This window comes from Panthera uncia (assembly GCF_023721935.1).
Source record: "Panthera uncia isolate 11264 chromosome C1 unlocalized genomic scaffold, Puncia_PCG_1.0 HiC_scaffold_4, whole genome shotgun sequence".
In the NCBI taxonomy this organism is placed as follows: Eukaryota; Metazoa; Chordata; class Mammalia; order Carnivora; family Felidae; genus Panthera; species Panthera uncia.
Window position 1 is genome coordinate 9,429,919 of NW_026057585.1, and position 19,728 is coordinate 9,449,646.

The 19,728-nt window shown below is 35.7% G+C and overlaps 1 protein-coding gene across 9 annotated transcripts in view; it reads left to right on the forward strand.

Moving 5' to 3' along the window:
- PHTF1 (putative homeodomain transcription factor 1) overlaps positions 1–19,728 on the forward strand; it is a 90,079-nt gene that overhangs the window by 1,024 nt on the left and 69,327 nt on the right. For 8 of the 9 annotated variants that reach the window (XR_007454975.1, XR_007454974.1, XR_007454976.1 and 5 more), the window contains exon 3: positions 435–491. Coding sequence is in view for 1 of the 9 variants with exons in the window: in XM_049618397.1 (XP_049474354.1) it covers positions 435–491 (57 nt within the window). In the remaining 8 variants the exon portion in view is untranslated. Of the gene's footprint in view, positions 1–154; positions 200–434; positions 492–19,728 lie in introns of all 9 variants that reach the window. The other variant, XM_049618398.1, reaches the window with a different exon arrangement.

Below are 19,728 nucleotides of genomic sequence, written 5' to 3' on the forward strand. Positions count from 1 at the left end.
GGCCGCATACACCGTGCCCCAGCAACGCTCTGAAAGTTTGCTTCTGATCAAACTGCTGTGTTTTTTTTAGACGTGAAACTTGTATCTTCACAGCTCAGATTGGTACTGGCAACAGTCTTACTGAGCTGTCCGTTACCTTTTTATTCCTCTCTAGTTTTCCTACTGATGTTTTCCTTAAGAAGTGGAAATATCTTGTAAGGTAATGCTTAATTTGAAATATTTTGGACAGTACTTTTTAACTTACTTTTCGATCCAGCTACTTTAGACTTTTGAGTGCAACAGTCCTTTAAATAACTTACTCTAACCTCTGAGAAGCATAAACATTCCCCAGATACTGTATTATTGATGCTTAGTAGTTTCGTGACTTTTGTGACATTTGACCTAAATAACAGGATTTCCTTTGCATCATTCAAATAGCCTGCTCCCTATTTCAGATTGGAGCATATGATCAGCAGATATGGGAAAAGTCAATCGAACAGACTCAGATTAAGGTAAATTGATTTCTTTGATTCTAGCTTTGTTTTACTGAATTAATGTGGAGAGTGGTTTGCACTTTTTATAAAATCTGCACTTATCCACCAGGTCTGGCATTCTTTATTCTTTGAAGTCTATAAGGAAGACAAAACACTGCAAGCAGAATGATAAATGACAGTTGACATTTGACCTCAATATCAGCGAAATAGGAGTGTGGTTGGTCTGTGATGAATTAGAAAACAAATGTCCCCCACAAAGGGGGCTGTGGCTGCTTAACTCTGGTCAGTTTTATTCTGTGGCAATGCAGGCCAAACTGCCAGAGCCTCAGGAAGATGCTTTTTTATGCGAAATATCCAGACTTTTTTCAGAGCATCTTCCCTCCCCCCTGCCTTTCCGCCGCCTCCTCCACTTCCTCTTCCACCGCCTTCTCCTTCTTCTTCTTCCTTTCTTTCTCCTTTTTCTCTTCCTGTGCAAGCCACATCACATCCATTTGTGGCCTGAATCACTTTTTCAATTACCGGTTTAGAGTGTGGTCTTAAGTTTTTCAGGTTCTTAAACTTTTTTCTACCCTGCTCTTAGAACTGAGCAGATTCATGGGGTTATTTCATGTTAACCAACCAAAAACTGATGTGTGATTCAGAATGCCAGTTTATTAACTTATAATAGGGGAGGGGAGGGTTAAATAATCTAATACTCCAGAGTCAGGGTTGTGGTGTCAGTATGTCCTGGGACAGGTGGGAGCTTGGTGCAAATTAGTCATGGGAGGGTTGCTTGGTAGCCAAATGTTATTGAATAGTCTTGAGAGATGTGGAAAAGCCTAAAGACCATCCCAGCCCCTAAAAGAATGTCTCTCCCTATTGACTTTAATACTTAGATCTACAGATTCAGGGTCTTACTTCCTTGGAAAGTGCTGAATAATGGCTGGCAGATTCTTTTTGGACCTTGCTATTTTAAACATTTGTTGCAGATCTTTTATTAACACTTAAAAAAATACATGTATGTGTGGGTGTAATACAATTTAATAGTTTTGTTTATAAGTCACATTGATTGGCCTGGGATGTTTAAATCTCTGGTGAAATACATTTAACCAACACTTGTAGGGTGCATAACAGGCCAGTCAACTACAGAGCTGTTAGAACTACATGGTATATGGCAAACTTTTACAGTTTTGTGCTGTCCTTGATTTTTTTTATATTAAAGGGACATGGGGAAAGGATGAATAAACTCCCACATTATATTTTGTAACTCTAAAATCCTGGCCCGTTAGTCTTGTGAGTTGCTGTAAAGTACTGATAGCAAGATGTAATGAAAAGAGCACAGAACTGGGAGTGAGATCCTCTTTTAGTGATCTCTAGCCTTGTGATCTTGAACAGCGCTGTAGTGTCTCTGGGTTTTGGTTTCTGTATCATTAAAAAGATTTTATTGACTGCCTTCCCCTACCCAACTAAAGATTTTCTCAACTCTCATTTCCGTGCCATTTTATGCAGACCTTCCTTTTAGCATACCAAATCAAAAGTATTTGTTAACCTGTGCATCTTCATAGGCCTCAAAGCAGGAATTGTGTTTGCATCCCATTTTTAGAACCTCTTGATTCTTACTAGGACCTCAGTATCTGTTGCTCAGTTTAATTAACGCTATCTATTATATATGTTTTTATTCATTGTTCTGTCACAAGGTAATCTACCTAACAACTCCTTAATGTATACTTTTAATTTAGCAGCAGTGGAAAGGATCAAATTAAAGACAACTCTAAAAATTTACTAAGCTAATGTACCAACATGTTCTAGGCTTTGAGAATACAGTCAACAAGATATATATGAATTTCACAGTCTAGTGGTGGTGGGAGAAGAGCCAAGGTATCTTTTCAAATATGTTTTAGTCTCAGACAAAAATGGACCAAAATATAGGACACAAAGTATTTAATGCAATTTAAAAATAGATTACACAAATATAAATATTTTTGACAAAAAAATTAAAAAAAATTAAATAATAACATCAGATCACAGTACAATAAAATTAGAAATTACACAATACAAGTATAATTCAAGAGGCAAGAATGTACAATAGGGAAAAGGCAGTCTCTTCAACAAATGGTCTGGGAAAACTGAACAGCTACATGCAAAAGAATGAAATTGGACTATTTTCTTATACACAAAAATGAACTCAAAATGCATTAAAGACCTGAATGTGAGACCTGAAAACGTAAGACTCCTAGAAGAAAACATAGCCAGTAATTTCTTTGGCATTGCCCTTAGAAATTCTAGACCTGTCTCCTCAGGCAAGGGAGGCAAAAACAAATTTAAACGATTGAATCAACATCAAAATAAAAGACTTTTACACAGCAAAGGAAATCATCAACAAAACAAAAAGGCAATCTGCTCAATGGGAGAAGATATTTGCAAATGATCTATCCAATAGGAGTTAATGTCCAAAGAACTCTTACAAGTCAAGACCAAAGAAGCAAATAATTGATTAAAAATGGGCAGAGGATCTGAAAAGACACTTTTCCAAAGAGGACATAAAAGTGGCCAACAGAAGCATGAACAGAAGCTTAACATTTCACCAGGAAAATGCAAATCCAAACCACGGTGAGATACCACCTCACACCAGTCAGAATGGCTAAAATAAAAAACACAAGACCCAGCAAGTACTGATGAAGATATGGAGAAAAAGGAACCTCGTTCACTGTTGATAGGAATGTAAATTGGTGTGGCCACTGTGGAAAACAGTATGCAGGTTGCTCAAAAAATTAAAAATAGAATCACTACATAATCCAGTAATTTCACTACTGGGTATTTACCCAAAGAAAACAAAAACATTAATTTGAAAAATTGCATGCACCCTTGTGTTTATTGAAGCACCACTGACAATAGCCAAGATATAGAAGCAACCTAAATGTCCATCAATAGATGAATGGATTATATATATATAACATATATATATAGTGGATGGTCCAAGGTGGATGGACCTGGAGAGTATAATGCTAAGTGAAATGAGTCAGAAAAAGAAAGACAAATACCGCATGATTTCACTCATGTGGATTTTAGGAAACAAAGAAAAAAGGAGACCAAAGAGACTCTTAAATACAGAGAACAAACTGGTAGTTGCCAGAGGGGAGGTGGGTGGCAGATGGGTGAAATAGATCAAGGGGATTAAGAGGATGCTTAGTGTGATAAGTAACATACAGAATTGTTGAATCATTATATTGTAACCTGAAACTGTATGTTAATTATACCTCAATATAAAAGTAGTAAAACAGATTAAAAGGTTATTACCACTGAAAAGAGAAAAATTTGCAAATATGGGAACATGGCAATAAAAATAGTGATTATTTCAGTTAAAAAAAACTTCAAAATTATAGAAGATGTAAATTTAAAAAAATCTTAACTTGGGTTATGAAAAGTGTATGAACTCTTCCGCAAACGTTTTCTGAGCTACTGTGTTTAAGGATTTTGCTAGGTGCTGAGCATAAGAGGAAAAGTACTTATGAACAGAAGTATAGTATTTGTTTAAGAGAAGAGCAAGTAGCCCTATCTGATTGGAGTATAAGGTATATAGATGAGATGATAGGCCATAAATCAGTTTGGAGCTGACTTGAATGCTTTACTAAGAAATTTTCATACTATTCTGTAGAAAACGGAAAATTTTTCATGGTTTTCGAAGAGAGGAGCCACATCGTGTTTGTGTTTTTGAAGAATAGACATTACAACAAAATCTATGGAATGTTTCTGAAGTAATACTTGATAAAATTATATCACTCTAAAAATGTATATATGAACAAAAAAATGTCTAGATTGACTAGGAAGAGTTATAGAGATTCAAGTTAAAATATGAAGAATCTAGAGAAACAAAACAGTAATTCCAAGAAGGGAAAGAAATACCAAAAATAAAACTAAGGCAGTCATTATGTATTCTTCAATTGCTAAATATTTGTTGAGCACCTGCCTACCATATGTCAGGTAGTAGACTAGGTACTAATGTCTACATAATGATGAGCAAAAACACTCAGTGTTTTTCTTTGCATGGAGCTTAAAGTGGGAGAGGAACAATAAAAATCCTCTTAGTGAATAAAAATTCGTAATAAATGCTAAGAAGGACAGCTGTTCTTTACAAACTATTATACTTACGGGAAATGGACTTAGTCAAGGTGGTCAGAGAAGCCTTCGCTAAGGAATTGATACTTCAAATGAGATCTGAAGGATGAATAGCAATTAATTAAGTCAAGAACAGATATACTACAGAAACCTACAGAAACTCTTTCAGAACAGGAGGAAGTACACTTCCCAAGTCATTTTATGAGCCCGGTATTATCCTGATTCTAAAGCCAGACAAAGACATCACAAGAAAATTCATTGTGAACGTAGGTGTGAAATATTTAAGAAAAGATTAGCAAACCAAAGTCAACAACATATAAAATGGACTGTCTACTGTGACCAAGTGGGGTTTATCCTAGGAATGAACATTGGTTTAACATTTGAAAATAAATTAATATACCATATTAATTGAATAAAGGACAAAACTGCATGATCTCATTAGAGACAGAAAAAGCATTGGACAGAATTTAATGCCCATTAACAATAAACTAGAAATAAAAAGTAATTTCCTCTAAAAAAAAAAAAAAAAAAAAAAAGTAATTTGCTCCTAAAATCAGGAACAAAGCAAGGAAGTCTGCTCTCACCACAGCTATTTAACATTGCTAACCAGTGCTGTAAGGGAAGGAAAAGAAATAAAAAGCATTGAGATAGAAAAGAAAAAGAGAATTGCCTTCATTCCTGATATGTTCCCATATTTAGAAAATCCTAAGGCACCTACCAAAAATTACTAACATTAGCAAATGAGTATAGCAAGGTCTTCAGAATCCAGGTCAATAAACAGAAGTCCTATGTATTTTTAAAAACCAGCAATGACTAATTCAAAAGTGAAATTAAGAAAAGGATTCATTCAAATAGCTAAAAAAGAATACAGTACTTAGGAATAAGTTTAACATAGAAAGTATAAGACCTGTCCACTGAAAACTACAAAACATTGCTAAGAGAAATTAAAGATCTAAATAAATAGAGTAACATTTCACGTTCATGATCTGAAAGACTCAATATTGTTAAGCTTATTGTTAAGGTGGCAATTCTCTGCAAATGCGTCTACAGATTCAATATAATCCTTTCAAAATTCCAATAGCCTTTTTTTTTTCTTTTTGGTAGAAATTGATGAGCTAAGTCTAAAATCGATAAAGAATGCAGAGGTCTTAGAATATTCAAAACAAGTTTAAAAATAGGAAAGACTTGGAGTACTTACATTACTGGATCTCAAAATTTATTATAAAGCTATAGTAATCCAGGAAATAATAGTATTGGCACGAGTAATAGATCAATGCAACAGGATAGAGTATCTAGAAATAAATCCTTATGGTTTTGATAAGTTGGTTTTTGACAAAGATGCCAAAGCATTTCAAGGGAGAAATGATAGTGTTGTCAACAAATTGCACTGGAACAATTGGATATCCACATGTATAAAAATGAGCTTTGATTTTTACCTCACATCACACACAAAAACCAATTAAAATGGACCATACATTTAACTGTAAAAACTAAAGTATAGATTTTCTAGAAGAAAAGATAGAAGATCTTTGTGACCTTGGAATAGGACAGATTTCTTAAAAACATATCTATAAAGGAAAGATTGATAAGTTGGGCTTCATAAAAATTTTAAATTTATCTTCAGAATATCCCACTGAAAAATGAAAGCGAGCCATATGCTGGGAGAAAATATTATACACATATATAACGTGTGTGTGTGTGTGTGTATATATAATACAGTGTTTGTATAATATATAAAGAACTCTTACAACTCAGTAAGAAAACTACAACTCAACAAAAAACCCAATATAAAAATGGGCAAAATACTTGAGTAGATATTTCACCAGAGAAAGCATATGAATGGTTAATGAGCACAAGAAAAGATGCTCAACATTATTGGTCATTAGGGAAGTACAAATTAAAACCATAGGGAGATACTGCCATTAACTTGTTAGACTGGCATGCAGGAATTAGAATGCTTGTACAATGCTGGTGGAAATGGAAAGTGGAAAGTAGCTTGGTGGTTTCTTAAAAAATTAAACCTATACTTCACATATGACCTAGCATTTCCATTTCCACTCCTGGGGATCTATCCAGGAAAAATAAAAACGAGCACATGCAAATGTTCATAGCAGTACTGTTCATAATCGCCAAAAACTAGAAAAAAGTCCAAATGTCTATCAATTGGTAGGTGGATAAACAAATGTGTTATATCTATGCAATGGGATACAACTCAGTTAAAACTATTAATATAGGGAAGGCTGCGTGGCTCAGTTGGTTAAGTGTCATGGTTTGTGAGATCGAGCCCAGCGTAGGGTTCTGTGCTATCAGTGCAGAGCCTCCTTAGGATTCTCTCTCTCCCTCTCTCTCAGTGCCTCTCCCCTGCTCACACACTCACGTGTGCATATGTGTTCTTTCTCTCTCTCTGTCTCTCTCTCAAAATAAACAAACCCCCAAAACTATTAATACATGTTACAACATAGATGAACCTCAAAAATGTTATGCTATGTGAAAGGAACCAGACACAAAAGACTATATTGTGTAATTCAGTTTATGTGAAATTTCTACAAAAGGCAAATCTATAGATTAGAAAGCGTATTAGTGGTTGCCTGTGGCTGAGGGATAGGAACAGAGACTTATTGCCATTCTTGCTTTTGAGTTGATGGAAATGTTCTTAAGCTTGAATGTGATGATAGTTGCACAACTATATAAATACACTAGAAATCTAAGTTTGTTAATTACTAAAACTACACACCTAAAAATGGGTGAGTTTTATAATATGTGAATTATATCTCAATATAGCTATTTTCTTAAGTCACACCAATAGAAAAAAATAGGAGAAATCATAATGTTATACACAAGAATTTCATACATATTCCCAATGACAATTGTCTTCTAAAATTTCTTAATTGGGAGAATATATTGAATTTAAGGTCTAACATTATTTTCAGTGATGAAGCTCACCTTAGTCACTCCCGTATCCCTTGGGGTATATTTGCTAAGATGAGCATTCTAATTAATATTGTTTTTTCTTTTTATTTTTTATTTAAAAATTAAAAAAAAAATTAATGTTTATTTTTTAGAGAGAGAGAGATAGTGCATATGTGCATACAAGTGGGGGAGGGGCAGAGAGAAAGGGAGATGCAGTTCGAAATAGGCTCCAGGCTCTGAGCTGTCAGCACAGAGTCCCACAAGGGGCTTGAACCCATGAACTGTGAAGTCATGACTTGAGCTGAAGTCGGACGCTTAACTGACTGAGCCACCCAGGTGCACTTTTTTTTTTTAATGTTTATTTATTTTTGACAGAGAAAGAGAGAGAGAGAGACAGAGCATGAGTGGGGGAGGGGCAGAGAGAGAGGGAGACACAGAATCCGAAACAGGCTCCAGCCTCTGAGCTGTCAGCACAGAGCCTGACGCGGGGCTCGAACTCACAGACCACGAGATCATGACCTGAGCCGAAGTCAGACACTCAACCGACTGAGCCACCCAGGCATCCCCAGGTGCACTTATTTAAAAATTTTTTTAAGTTTTAATTTAAATTCTATTTAGTTAACATATATAATATTAGTTTCAGGTGTACAATATAGTGACTCAACACTTTCATACATCATCCAGTGCTCATCACAAGCACCCTCCTTAATCCCTGATTTAACCCATCCCCTCACCCACCTCCCCACTGGTAACCATCAGTTTGTTCTGTATAGTTAAGAGTCTATTTCTTGGTTTATCTCTCTCTTTCTTTTTTTTCCCCTTTGTTCATCTGTTTTGTTTTCTTAAAGTCCACATGACTTAATGACTACCATGAAATCATATGGTATTTGTCTTTCTTTGACATATTTCACTTAGCATAATATTCTCTAGCTCCATCAATATTGTTGCAAATAGCAAGATTTCATTCTTTTATAGGGCTGAGTAATATTCCATTGTATATATATATACACACATATGCCACATCTTCTTTATCCATTCATCAGTTGATGGACACTTGGGCTGTTTCCATGATTTGGCTATTGTACGTAATGCTACTATAAATACCAGGGTGCATGTATCTCTTTGCATTATTTTTTTTTATTTAAAATAATTTTTTTTAATGTTTATTTTTGAGACAGAGAGAGACAGAGTGCAAGCAGGAGAGGGGTAGAGAGAGAGGGAGACACAGAATCTGAAGCAGGCTCCAGGCTCTGAGCTGTCAGCACAGAGCCTGACACGGGGCACGAACCCGTGAACTGCGAGATCATGACCTGAGCCGAAGTTGGATGCTTTAACCGACTGAGCCACCCAGGTGCCCCTGCGTTATTATTTTATTCTTTGGTTTTTTTTCCTAATTAATATTAGAATAATGAAACTCAGTGTTTGAAAATGATATGATTTTATACCTAGAATATTTTTTATTTTTATGCCTACAAAATTTTAAAAGGCTAATAATCATAAACACAAAAGTGACTTCAACTGTGTTTGTAATGTTTTATTTCTTAAGCTGGATGGTAGGGACATGACAGATGAGATTCCTCATTGAAGATGATGATTTAAATATGTGCCTTGATCCCCATCTGATTTCTTCTGAAATCCCTCTAAAATTACAATGAATAAGGGGCACCTGGGTGGCTCAGTCAGTTAAGGGCCCAACTTCAGCTCAGGTCATGATCTCATGGTTCATGGGTTCAAGCTCTGCGTCGGGCTCTGTGCTGACAGCGCGGAGCCTGGAGCCTCCTTCAGAGGTTCTCTGCCTCTCCCCTGCTTGTATTCTGTCTCTCTCTCAAAAATAAACAAACATTAAAAAAAATTTTTTTTTAAATTATAATGAATAAGAAAAAGATATCAGCCCTCAAGGTTTAAAAGAATGGGAGAGAAGACTATAAGTCAGAGCTATTAACACAATTTTGAAAGTTGGAAAGTGAAGAAAGTAAAAATGTGTCTGTAATAGGGAATGCCAGTAGGAAACGAGTGAGCTTTCTGTTGAAAACTCTATTTAATTTCTAAAAGACTTAGGAATTAATGAGGTGGAACTGGATTGTTTGAGCTTCTTTATAAGTGTCAGTCGATCTGTCCCCAGATCATTTTCCTTATTCTACATGGTCACGTAGATACCCTTATCTTCCCCTGACAGAAGGTTGGATTGAAGCTTGCTTTCTGGAGAGGCTGAGCCAGAGAAGTTCTGGATTCTGGAACACCAGACACAAAGTTAGAGTAGTGTGAAATACTGCACTAATAATGGAGATTAAGTAGAAGTCTGGTGGCCAGGTTTATAATCTCCAACAGAAGATTGGAGATTGCCTTTTGCAGAAACTGGCCAGCTAAGAAGACCTAAACATACTGGAAATGAAATGGCTGTTTATGGTGAGGCCTGCTGTTTAACAAGCTTCACCCTTTGCACACTGAGCTCACATTCAGCATGTTAGTGCCTCACTTTTTTTTTTTTTTTTTAATGTGTATTTATTTTTGAGAGAGAGAGAAAAAGAGAAAGAGAACAGGAGGGGTAGAGACAGAGGGAGACAGAAGACCCAAAGCAGGCTCTGTGCTGAGAGTGGACAGCCTGATGCGGGACTTGAACCCACAAACCTCAAGATCATGACCTGAACTGAAGTTGGATGCTTAACTGACTGAGCCCCCCAGGCATCCGTTACTTTTAAATGTAAATGGATAGTTGAAGATCATCAAATATTTGAGACCTAAAGAAAAAGAAGGAAAGAGATAAAAGAAATGACAAAGGAATCATAAGAATGCTATTTTTAAAGATATAATTAATATATAAAGAACTGTATACTTTAAAAAAAAAAAGAAAAAGAAAAAATGGACTGAGGATGAAAAAGTAAGAGAACCAGAAAGCAAAAGTAACCAATAAGTTTAGTAGAAAAGTTGGAAGGTAAAGTTGCAGCTATTTCTCTGAAAAATTATACAAAAAAAAAAAAAAGCAAAACAAGGAAAAAGACAATAGAGGGGAGCCTGGGTGGCTTAGTCAGTTAAGCATCTGACTTCATCTCACATCATGATCTAGCAGTTTGTGAGTTTGAGCCCCAATCGGGCTCTTTGCTGACAACTTGGAACCTGGAACCTGCTTCAGATTCTGTGTCTCCCTCTCTCTGCCCCTCTCCCACTCATATTCTTTCTCTATCTCTAAAATAAATAAATGTTAAAAAAAAAAAAAAGAAAAAATAGGAAAGTGAGTACAGTTCATAATGAAAGCCTGGCAGCTAATAGATGTTCCAGAAAAAAGGAAAGACATGGAAGGGAAGAAATTATCAAATAAATAATACCTTTTCCAGAACTTAAATACACACATTTCCAAATTGGAAGGATTTTTAAAAATATCTATATTAGTTATAGGTGTATTACACACTGACGTTTGTATACATTATAAAATGCACCATGATAAGTGCAGTTAGCATTTGTCACCATAAAAGTATGATATTCTTGACTGTATTCACTATGCTGTACTTGACATCCCCGGGACTTACTCATTTTATAACTGGAAGTTTGTACCTTTTAATCCCCCTCACCTGTTTTGCCCAGCCCCAATCCTCCTTTCCTCTGGCAACCCCCATTTTTCCTCTGTATTTGTAAGTCTCTTTCTGTAATTTGTCCATTTGTTCTTTAGATTCTATACGTAAGTGAAGTCATGTATTTGTCTTTGTCTGACTTAACTGCACTTAGCTCTAGGTCCAACCATGTTGCCCTAAATGGCGGTATTTCATTCTTTTTTTTTTTTTTATGGCTCACTAATATTCCATTGTATGTATTTACCATATCTTTATTCATTCAGCTATCAGTGGACACTTAGGTTGCTTCCATATCTAGGCTGTTCTCAGTAACACTGTAGCAAACATAGGGTTGCATATATCTTTTTTTGAATTAGTGTTTTTGTTTTCTTCAGGTATACACCCAGAAATAGAATTGCTGGATTGGATGGAATTTCTCCTAAGTTTCTGAGGAACCTCTATACTGTTTTCTGTAGTAGTAGTGGCCGCACCAGTTTGCATTCCCACAAACATTGCACAAGGGTTCCCTATTCTCCACAACTTTGCCAACACCTATTATTTCGTCTTTTTGATACTAGCCATTCTGACGGGGTGACACGACATCTCATTGTGGTTTTGATTTGCTTTCCCGGTAATCAGTGATTTTGAACATCTTTTCATGTGTCTATTGGCCATCTGTATGCGTATTTGGAAAAGTGCCTATTTAGTTTCTCTGCCCATTTTTTAATTGGATTTTATTTAGTTTTTTGGTATTGAATTCTGTGAGTTATTTATATATTTTGGATATTATTCCCTTATTGAATATATTATTTGCAGATATTGTCTCCCATTCAGTAAGTTGCTTTTTCATTTTGTTGATGGTTTCCTTCACTGAGCAAAAGCTTTTTATTTTGGTGTAGTCCCCCTGTTTATTTTTGCTTTTGTTGTCCATGCCCAAGGAGACATATTAATAAGTATGTTGCTAAGACCAGTGCCTAAGAGTTTACCGCTTATGTTTTCTTTTACGAGTTTTATGATTTCAGGTCGTATATTTAGGTCTTTAATGCATTTTGAGTTTATTTTTGGATGTGGTGGAAGAAAGTGGTCCAGTTAAATTCTTTTGCATGTAGCTGTCCAGTTTTCCCTAACCATTTATTGAAGAGACTCTTTTTCTCATTGTGTAGTCTTGCTTCCTTTGTTGTAGATGAATTGACCATACAAGTGTGGGTTTATTTCTAGGCCCTCTATTCTGTTCCATTGATCTATGGTTTGTTTTTGTGCCAGAACCATACTGTTTTCATGACTATAGCTCTGTAGTATACTTTGAAATCTGGTATTCTGGTACCTCCAGCTTTGGTTTTCTTCTCAAGATTGCTGAGGCTACTTGAGGTCTTTTGGGGCTCCATACAAATTTTAGGATTAGTTTTTTTCAGGTTCTGTGAAAAATGCTATTGCTATTTTGATTGGGATTGCCCTGAATCATTGCTTTGGATAGTATGGGCATCTTAACAATACTATCCCAATTCATGAGCCATGGCATATCTGTTCATTTATTTGTGTCATCCTCAGTTTCTTTAATCAGTGGCTTAAAAGTTTTTGAATACAGGTCTTTCACCTCCTTGGCTAAATTTGTTCCTAGGTATTTTATTCTTTTTGATGAAATCAACAGTGAGTTTGTTTTAAAATTTCTCTTTCTGTAAGTAGTTATTGGTAGAGAGAAATGCAACAAATTTTTGTATATTTATGCCCTACAACTTTACTGAATTCATTTATTCTAATAGTTTTGGGCAGAGTCTAGGGTTTTCTAGATATAATATTATGTAATCTTCAAATAAGGACGGTTTTACTCCTTCCTTACCAATTTGGATGCCTTTTATTTCTTTTTCTTGTCTGATTGCCACAGGTAGGAGGTCTAGTCAGTACTGTGTTGAATAAAAGTGGTGAGAGGGGACATCCTTGTCTTGTTCCTGATCTTAGAAGGAAAGCTTTCAGCTTTTTACTGCTGATATGATATGAGCTGTGGGTTTGTCATAGATGGCCTTTATTATGTTGCTGAAAGGATCTTTTGAGTGATTAACACCTTTACTAAGGAGCAGTATCATATTTCAGAACTTAATTAAAGTCTACCTTGTTGTTTCTCCCGTGAGTCTCTTTTACTATTCTCACACCAAACACTTTGCTGTGTCACCAACCATGTGGAAGTTTTCCGCAACACCACGCACTTCTCCCTGAAACCACCCAGGAGTCCTATAATTTAACTCAGCTCTGACACTGTCTACTTAGAGATAGTGTCAGCTCCCACACATTAAAGGCTCAGTCCCACTTTGGATACCAGTCGTAAGTAGTAGGTCCCCAGGTTCCCCACAACTTTCTGTCCTACTTGGCTACAAATCAGGTTCCCATGATCTGCTCCTCAGGTTTGATTAATTTGCTAGGGTGGCTTACAGAACTCATAGAAACACTTACTTAGATTCACAAGTTTACTAGAGGATATCATAATGGATGCAGATGAACAGCCAGATAAAGAGATACATAGGGCAAGGTCTGGGAGGATCCAGAGCATAGGAGCTTCTGTCCCTGTGGAGTTGGGGTGGATCACCTTCCTGGTGTGGATGTGTACAACAACCTGGATGCGCTTTGAACCCCATACTATGGGGGTTTTTATGCTGAGTTTATTAACCAAGTATAAGGCACCACATGAAGATATATTCAGGTCTTCAGAGTTTCAAAACTTCATGTCCCCTTTCAGAAAGCATGGGAAGACATGTAGTGTATTAGAATGAAATGAGTAACCCATAAAAGGGGAATCCATAGTACCAGGAAACAGGATAGCCAGCACAGAGAGAGGTAAAGGGAATTCCAGGATAATTAAGAGGTGTCCCAGGATGGCAGTTCATATCAGGCCTAGAAAGCAATGAGACCAGAAAGAAGCAAGAGGACAGAAAATTGTGATACAGACATCTTCCAGGGGGAAAGAAAGAAACTGGTATTTGTTGTGTTTTAGCATATTTGGAGCAGATTTGTAACACTTATAGGGAGTTTCAAGATGAATTAGTAATGTATATGCAGAAAATTGAGTGAGAAAATGAGGCTTGCCATATATGGCCTTTATTATGTTAAGGTACATTCCCTCTATACCCACTTTGTTGAGAGTTTTTATCATAAATGGATGTTGAATTTTGTCAGATGCTTTTTTTTTTTTTTGCATCTGTTGAGATGATAGTATGATTTTGATCTTTAATTTTGTCAGTGTCCTATATTACATTGATTTGTGGATGTTGAACCATCCTTGCATCCCTGGAATAAATCCCACTTGGTTGTGGTGTATGATCCTTTTGATTTATTGTTGAATTCAGTTTGCTAATATTTTTTCTGAGAATTTTTGCATCTGTGTTCATCAGGGATATTGGCCTATTATTTTCTTGTAGTGTCCTTATCTGGTGTTAGTATTACGGTAATGCCGGCCTCATAAAATGAGTTTGGAAGCATTCCTACCTCTTCTAATTTTTGAAAGAGTTTGAGAAGGATTGGTATTAATTCTTTGAATGTTTGGTAGGTAGAATTGACTAGTGAAGCCATCTGGTACAGGAATTTTTTTTTTTAATGTATAGTATTTTTTAAGTTTATTTATTTTGAGAGAGAGAGAGAGCATGAGTAGGGGAGGGGCAGAGAGAGGGAGAGAGAGAGAATCCCAAGCAGGCTCCATGCCATCAGCATAGAGCCTGATGTGGGGCTGGAACTCATGAAATGTGAGATCATGACTTGAGATGAAAACAAGAGTCGGATGCTCAACTGACCAAGCCACCCCAGTGCCCCTACAGGAATTTTTTTTGACTGGGAGGATTTTGATTACTGATTCAGTCTCCTTACTATTAATCGGTCTGTTCAAATTTTCTATTTCTTCCTGATTCAATTTTGGGAGGTTGTGTTTCTAGGAGTTTATCCTTTTCTTTTAGGCTGTCCAATTTGTTGGCATATAATTGTTCATATTAGGTTTTTTTTTTTTTTTTTTTTTGATCCTTTTTTCTTATGGTATCAGTTGTAACATCTCCTCTTTCATTTCTGGTTCTGTTTATTTGAGTCCTCTCACCCCTGCCCCCACCTTGGTAAGTCTAGCTTAGCTGAAGGTTTATTTTGTTTATCTTTTAAAAGAAACTAGCTCTGGTTTTATTGATCTTCTCTTTTATCTTTTTAGTCTCTATTGCATTTATTTCTGCTCTGATCTTTGCTGTTTCCTTCTACTAACTTTGAGCTTGCTTGTTCCTCTTTTCTAGTTTCTTGAGATGTAAAGTTAAAGTGTTGTTAATTTGTTAGGGTTCTTTACTAATGTAGGTTGGCATTTATTACTATGAACTTCCCTCTTAGGATTGCTTTTGTTTCATCCCCTAAGTTTTGGTATGTTGTATTTTTATTTTCATTTGTTCTCAAAGTTTTAAATATCTCTTTTGACTTCTTCTTTGACTCGTTGGTTATTTATTAGCACGTTGTTTAACTCCACATACATAATTTCATTCTTCTTAAATTTTATTAGACTTGTCTTGTGGCCTAATATGATCTATCCTGGAGAATTTTTTATGTACACTGGATAATGTGTATTCTGTTGCTTGTGGATGGAATGTCCTGCACATATCTGTTAAGTCCATCGTATCTAATGTGTCTTTTGAGGCCAGTGTTTCCTCATTACCTTTAATTTTTATTCCATTTATTTAAACTAATAGAAAAATCCAGTTAACCCATTTCTCCCACCCTTACCCCCAGCTCTTGCAACCACCAATCTGTTTTGTGTATCTATGAGCTTGGTTTGTTTGTATTGTTTTGTTTATTTATTTATTTGTATTTACTTATTTTTATTTAAAAAATTTTTTTTAAAAAAATGTTTAATTATTTTTGAGAGAGTGCAAGCCAGGGATGGGCAGAAAGGGAGACAGAATCTAAAGCAGCCTCCAGGCTCTGAGCTGTCAGCACAGAGCCTGACGTGGGGCTTGAACTCACAAGCAGTGAGATCATGACCTGAGCTGAAGTCGGACGCTTAACCAACTGAGCCACCCAGGCGCCCGTGTTTTGTTTTTTTTAGATTCCACATTTAAGATAGATCATATGTTATTTGTCTTTCTCTGACTTATTTCACTTAGCATAATGCCCTAAGGTCCATCCGTGTTGTTGTAAAAGGCAAGATCTCACAGGCCACAGCTAACATTATTCTCAATGGTGAAGCGCTGGAAGCTTTTCCTCTAAGATCAGGAACAAGACCAGATGCCCATTTTTTTCACTTTTACTCAACATAGTATTGGAAGTCCCAGACGGAACAATTAGGCAAGAAAAAGAAATACAAGGCCTCCAAATCAGAAAGGAAGAAGTAAAACTGTTACTTTTTGCTGATGATATTATATCATATGTAGAAAACCCTAAAGATTCCACCAAAGACAATGATAATAAATGAATTCAATAAAGTTGCAGGATACAAAATCAATACATAGAAATCTGTTGCATTTCTCTATACTAAGAACAATCAAAACAAGAAAAACACACAATGAGAATATACCATTTGTAAATATTGATGCACCCAATGTAGGAGCACCCATATATATAAAGCAAATATAAATAGACTGAAAGGGAGAAATAGACAATGATACAGTAATCATTGGGAGCTTCAGTACCCTACTTTCAGCAATGGATATATCATCCAGAGAGAAAAATCAGCAAGGAAACATTGGACTTGAGTAGACCGTATAGAACTAATAGACATCGAAAGAACATTCTGTCCAACAGCAGCAGCAGTGCACATTCCCTTCAAGCACACATGGAAACTTCCCCAGGATAGATCATACGTTAGGTCATAAAACAAGTCTTAACAAATTTAAGAAGATTGAATATATTTCAGGTACCTTTTCTGACCACAGTGGTATTAAATTAGAAATCAATAACAGGAGGAAAACTAGAAGATTCACAAATATGTGGAAATTAAACAGTGTACTCTTGATCAACTGATAGGTCAAAGAAGAAATCAAATGAAATGAAACAATGAAAATGAAAAATTTTATAAATTAATGAAGTATTCAAAAAGAAATTAAGAAAACATTCCATTTACAATAGCATCAAAAGAATAAAATATTTAGGAATACATTTAACCATAGAGGTGAAAGATCTATACACTGAAAACTATGAAACATTGATGAAAGACACTGAAGAAGACACAAATAAATGGAAAGATATCTCATGTTCATGGATTGGAAGAATTAATATTGTTAAAATGTCCGTATTACCCAAAGGGATCTACCGATTAAAAACAATCTATCAAAATTCTCATGGCGTTTTTTGCAGATGCAGAAAAAACGAGCCTAAGATTCATATGGAACTCCAAATATCTAAAACAGGCATTAATTAAGAGCAAAGCTGGAGGCATCACACTTTCTGATTTCAAATTTTATTACAAAGCTGTAGTAATCAAAACACTATGATACTGGCATAAAAGACACCTGAATAAATGGGACAAAAGAGAGACCTCAGAAATAAAACCATGTGTACATAGTCAACTAATCTTTGGTGAAGGTGCTAAAAATATACAATGGGAAAAGGAGTCTCTTCAATAAATGATGCTGGGAAAACAGCTGGATATGCTGGATAGGTACCCTCATGCAGAAGAATGAGATTGGACCTTTATTTTATACCATACATAAAAATCAACTCAAGATGAATTAAAGACTTAAATGTAAGTCTTTATAATTCTAGAAGAAAGCAGGGGAAAACTTCCTTGACATTGGTCTTGGCAATGAGTTTTTTGGATTTGACAACAAAAATACAGGCAACAAAAGCAAAAGTAACAAGTAGGACTACATCAAACTAAAATGTTTTTGCCTAGCAAAGGAAGCAATCAACAAAGCATAAAGACAACCTGTGGAATGGGAGAAAATATTTGTAAACCATATATCTGATAAGGGGTTAATATTCAAAATATAAGAGGAACTCCTACAACTCAATAGTTAGAAACAAGTAATGCAGTTAAAAACAGACGAAGGACCTGAACAGATATTTTTCCAAAGAAGATATATTTACCAATGGCTTTATGAAAAGGTGTTTAGCATCACGAGTCATCAGGGAAATGTAAATCAAACCCACAATGAGATATCACCTCCTACCTGCCAGGATGACTCTTATCAGAAAGTCAAAAAAGGGATGCCTGGGTAGCTCAGTCGGTTAAGCATCCGACTCTTGGTTTTCGCTCAGGTCATGATCTCATGCATGGTTCATGAGTTCAAGCCCTGCACCGGGTTCTGCGCTGATAGTACAAAGCCTGCTTGGAATTCTCTCCCCCTCTCCCTCTCTCTCTCTCTGCCCCTCCCCCTCTCTCTATCTCTCTAAATAAATAAGTAACCTTAAAAAAAAATAAAGTCAAAAAATAGTTAAGTGTTAGTGAGAATGTAGAGAATAGGTAACTTTTATGTACTGTTGGTGGGAATGTAAATTGGTATAGCCATTATGGAAAACGTTATGGAGGCTTTTCAAAAAATTAAAAATAGAACTACCATTTGATCCATATATCCCTTTTCAGGGTATTTGTCCAAAGGAAATAAAATCATTATCTTGAAGAGATCTCTGCACCCCCATGTTCATGGTATTATTCATAGTAGCCAAGCTATGAAAACAACCTAAGTGTTCATTGATGGATGAATTGATAAGGAAAATGTGTTATGTATTTGTGTGTGTGTGTATAATGGAATATTACTCAATCTTAAAAAAAAAAAAAAAAAAAAAAGGAAATCCTGCCATTTGCAGTAACATGGATGAACCTGAAGAGCATTATGCAAAGTGAAACAGGCCAAACACAGAAAGCAAATACTGCACAATCTCACATGTGGAATGTAAACAAGTTAGACTCATAGAAACAGAGTAGAATAGTCACCAGGTGTTAAGAGATAGAGGAAATGGAGAGATATTGGTCAGAACGTACAAACTTTTACTCATAAGGTAAATAAGTTCCAGAGAGCTAACGTACAGCATGATGACTATAGTTAATAATACTGTATTATATACTTGAATTGGAAATCAAGCATTCCTAGCATACAAAAAAAAAAAATGGCAACTATGTGAGGTGATTGGATATGTTAATTAGCTTGATTCACAATGTCAATGTATATGGAAATGTCACATTGTACTCCTTAAATATATACAATTTTTGTCAATTATACCTCAGTTAAGGGAGGGGGAAAAAGAAAAAAAATGAGGCAGTTACAATTATAGGACAAACAAAATTTCGAAGAAAAGAGATGTCATCATTGATTACTTGGCTTAGCTGGTAACAATATTTATGTAATCACATCACTCTAAACATCAATCACTGATTTAATTAAAACTGGGGTAAAACTGTATCTGGGGGGAAACTATAGTTTGCGAGGGCATGGGTATGTGTGTTCGGCGGTACAATAATCATCATTAATACCTAGCATGTAGTATGTGCCTGGCATTATCCTAACCACCACCTACACACTCCTGATCTTTCCTTACTTAAGCAATCCTATAGAAGTAGATGTATTATTCTCGCTTTACAGGCTAAGAAAGCTGTCTCCTCATCTACAATGGTAAGAAATGAATGGATAGTACGTAAAGTCGATGAAAGCGTTGTACACATCTTATTTAGAAATAAGAAAGAATAATGAGGAATTAGGAATTAGGGGTAAGGAAGGGTATTTTTTTGTTATTAGCCTCATAATATAAGTATTGCAGTAAAG